This window comes from Ixodes scapularis, unplaced genomic scaffold (assembly GCF_016920785.2).
Source record: "Ixodes scapularis isolate PalLabHiFi unplaced genomic scaffold, ASM1692078v2 PGA_scaffold0__279_contigs__length_252992795, whole genome shotgun sequence".
Classification (NCBI taxonomy): domain Eukaryota; kingdom Metazoa; phylum Arthropoda; class Arachnida; order Ixodida; family Ixodidae; genus Ixodes; species Ixodes scapularis.
This window is the reverse complement of record NW_024609835.1, coordinates 36,193,206-36,195,453: the sequence shown is the minus strand read 5'-3', so window position 1 is coordinate 36,195,453 and position 2,248 is coordinate 36,193,206. Positions and strand designations below refer to the sequence as shown.

Sequence of the window (2,248 nt, the reverse complement as noted above, 5' to 3'; positions counted from 1 at the left end):
AATGGTCCTTCCCCACACACATCATATAAGTATTCAGCGGGGGACTACACTGGAATGTATCACCATCTTTCGGGTGTTGACTGGGCTTCTATCCTGGAGTCGTCTGATATCAACGGCCAAGTATATCTCCTCACAACTGTTGTTCAGGAGGCTATGGACATGTATATCCCTCTTAAAACGTCTAAAAAATCTCGCTTCCCTATATGGTTCTCTCGTGAACTCAGAACGCTTTTAAAACGAAAAGATTTTTTGCACAGGAGGTTTAGGAAAAGTGGTCTTCCAAAGTGGGAAGTTGAATTTAAAATTTGCAGAAAGCGATGTAAGAAAATTTTAAACCGTGATCGCCAGGCGCATTCTGACTCGGTGGAATCAGATCTTGTTAAAAATCCCAAGAAATTTTGGAGGTACGCTAAATCGCGCTTGGGGAAGAATATTGAGTCCGAAATCGTCTTGAATCAGCATAGCGACAGTGCGAAGGGCATGTCTGAGTTGTTTGCTGATCACTTTGCGTCAGTTTACATTAATAATAATAACTGCTCCTCATCTATTTTGCCTCACTCGAACGTTTTTGGCGACTCATTAGGTTCTGTGGTTGTCGATGAGGAATGTGTTAGGCTATGTATTAAGAAAATGAAACCCACATTGTCTGCAGGTCATAACGGGATACCCGCTGCAATTGTTAAGGCTTATCATGAATTACTTACGCCTATACTGTGCACAATTTTCAATAACTCCTTGACGTCAGGGATATTCCCTGACGACTGGAAACTGGCAGTGGTTGTTCCGGTACTGAAATCTGGAAATAGTGGTGATGTTCTTAATTACAGACCGATTTCTCTTCTCTCTTCTTTTTCCAAACTCTTTGAAATGGTAATCCATCAATTTCTCTCCTTCAAGTTTCGTAGTATAGTCATTCCTAATCAGCATGGTTTCATGTCCGGCAGATCGACATCCACCAATCTCGTATCTTTTATGTCTGCTGCCTCTGAAGTAGTTTGTAATAGAGGTCAGCTTGACGTTTTTTATTTCGACATGAGTAAGGCATTCGACGTAGTCAACCACAACATCCTCTTATACAAGCTTTCTTCGTACGGAGTATGTGGTTCGGTATACAATTTGTTAAAAAGCTATTTGTCTGATAGGCATGCCTACGTCCGCGTCAACAATACTACCTCGTCCTTGTACAAGGCAAGCTCTGGAGTGCCTCAGGGATCTGTCTTGGGCCCCCTCCTTTTTAATATTTTTGTAAATGATGTCTCTCGAGTTATATTAAATTCTTCATTTCTGCAGTACGCTGATGATATAAAACTTTACAAAAAAATATCGACCTTAGAGGATTGCATCGCGCTTCAGAATGACGCATATTCCTTCGGTCGTTGGTGTTTAGACAATGACCTCCGTTTAAATCATTCTAAAACAAAAATAATGACATATTCTCGCAAGACCCATGATATATTCTTTCCATATAGTTATCATGGCGAACTGCTGTCACGTGTAAGTGAACTGAGGGACCTTGGAGTTGTCTTTGATTCAACCTTGAGATTTGACACTCACGTCATCAAAGTGGTTCAATCGGCCTTGCGGACGTTAGGTGCCGTGTCTCGCATAACGAAGGAGTTCAAAAGCCCGTCCGCTTTTTTTACACTGTATTGTTCCTTAGTTAGATCCCAGCTAGAGTACGCCTCGGTTGTTTGGAACGGCATTTCCAAAACTAACAGTTCATCTGTCGAGCGAGTCCAAAACAAATTTATTTCTATCTTTAAATATCGTTACCTTGAGAATGGTGATCCTTGTCTGAACGGTGTGTGTAACTCGCAACTTGTCAACTTGTTGAGCCTCCAGCAGCGTCGGGTGAAGGCAGATTTGTTGTTTTTGTTTAAGACCCTGCACGGCTCGATTAACTCTCCCAGCCTTCTGTCCGAAGTGAGCCTCAGAGTTCCACGTGTGCCTACACGGCTCCAATCATCTTTTTATATAGCTCGACATTTTAGCAACCTAAACCCGATCCAAAGATCGGCGGAGTGTTATAATCGCTACTCTGACATAATTGATATTTTTAACTCACGCGGGAGCAAGTTCGGAAATGCTGTTCAAATCTTCCTCTTGCAGGAAAAGGGCTGATCAGTTGAAGCGCTGATGTAGTATTTGCTTTTTGCTCTCACACCTGGTGATGTCTCTGTTTTGTGCTTTTGATTTCCCTTGTTAATCTGAGTGTTTTTCATACTTGTTAATATTTTTATTCTCAGAC

The 2,248-nt window shown here is 41.7% G+C and overlaps 1 protein-coding gene across 1 annotated transcript in view; it reads right to left on the bottom strand.

Moving 5' to 3' along the window:
* Positions 1–260: 260 nt before the first annotated feature.
* Positions 261–2,248, bottom strand: part of LOC120837611 (solute carrier family 22 member 13-like) — a gene marked incomplete at its 3' end in the record, with an annotated part of 16,996 nt that continues 15,008 nt past the window's right edge. Inside the window, exon 9 of the mRNA XM_042294847.1 lies at positions 261–289. Within this exon, the coding sequence (XP_042150781.1) occupies positions 261–289 (29 nt within the window). The remainder of the gene's footprint in view (positions 290–2,248) is intronic.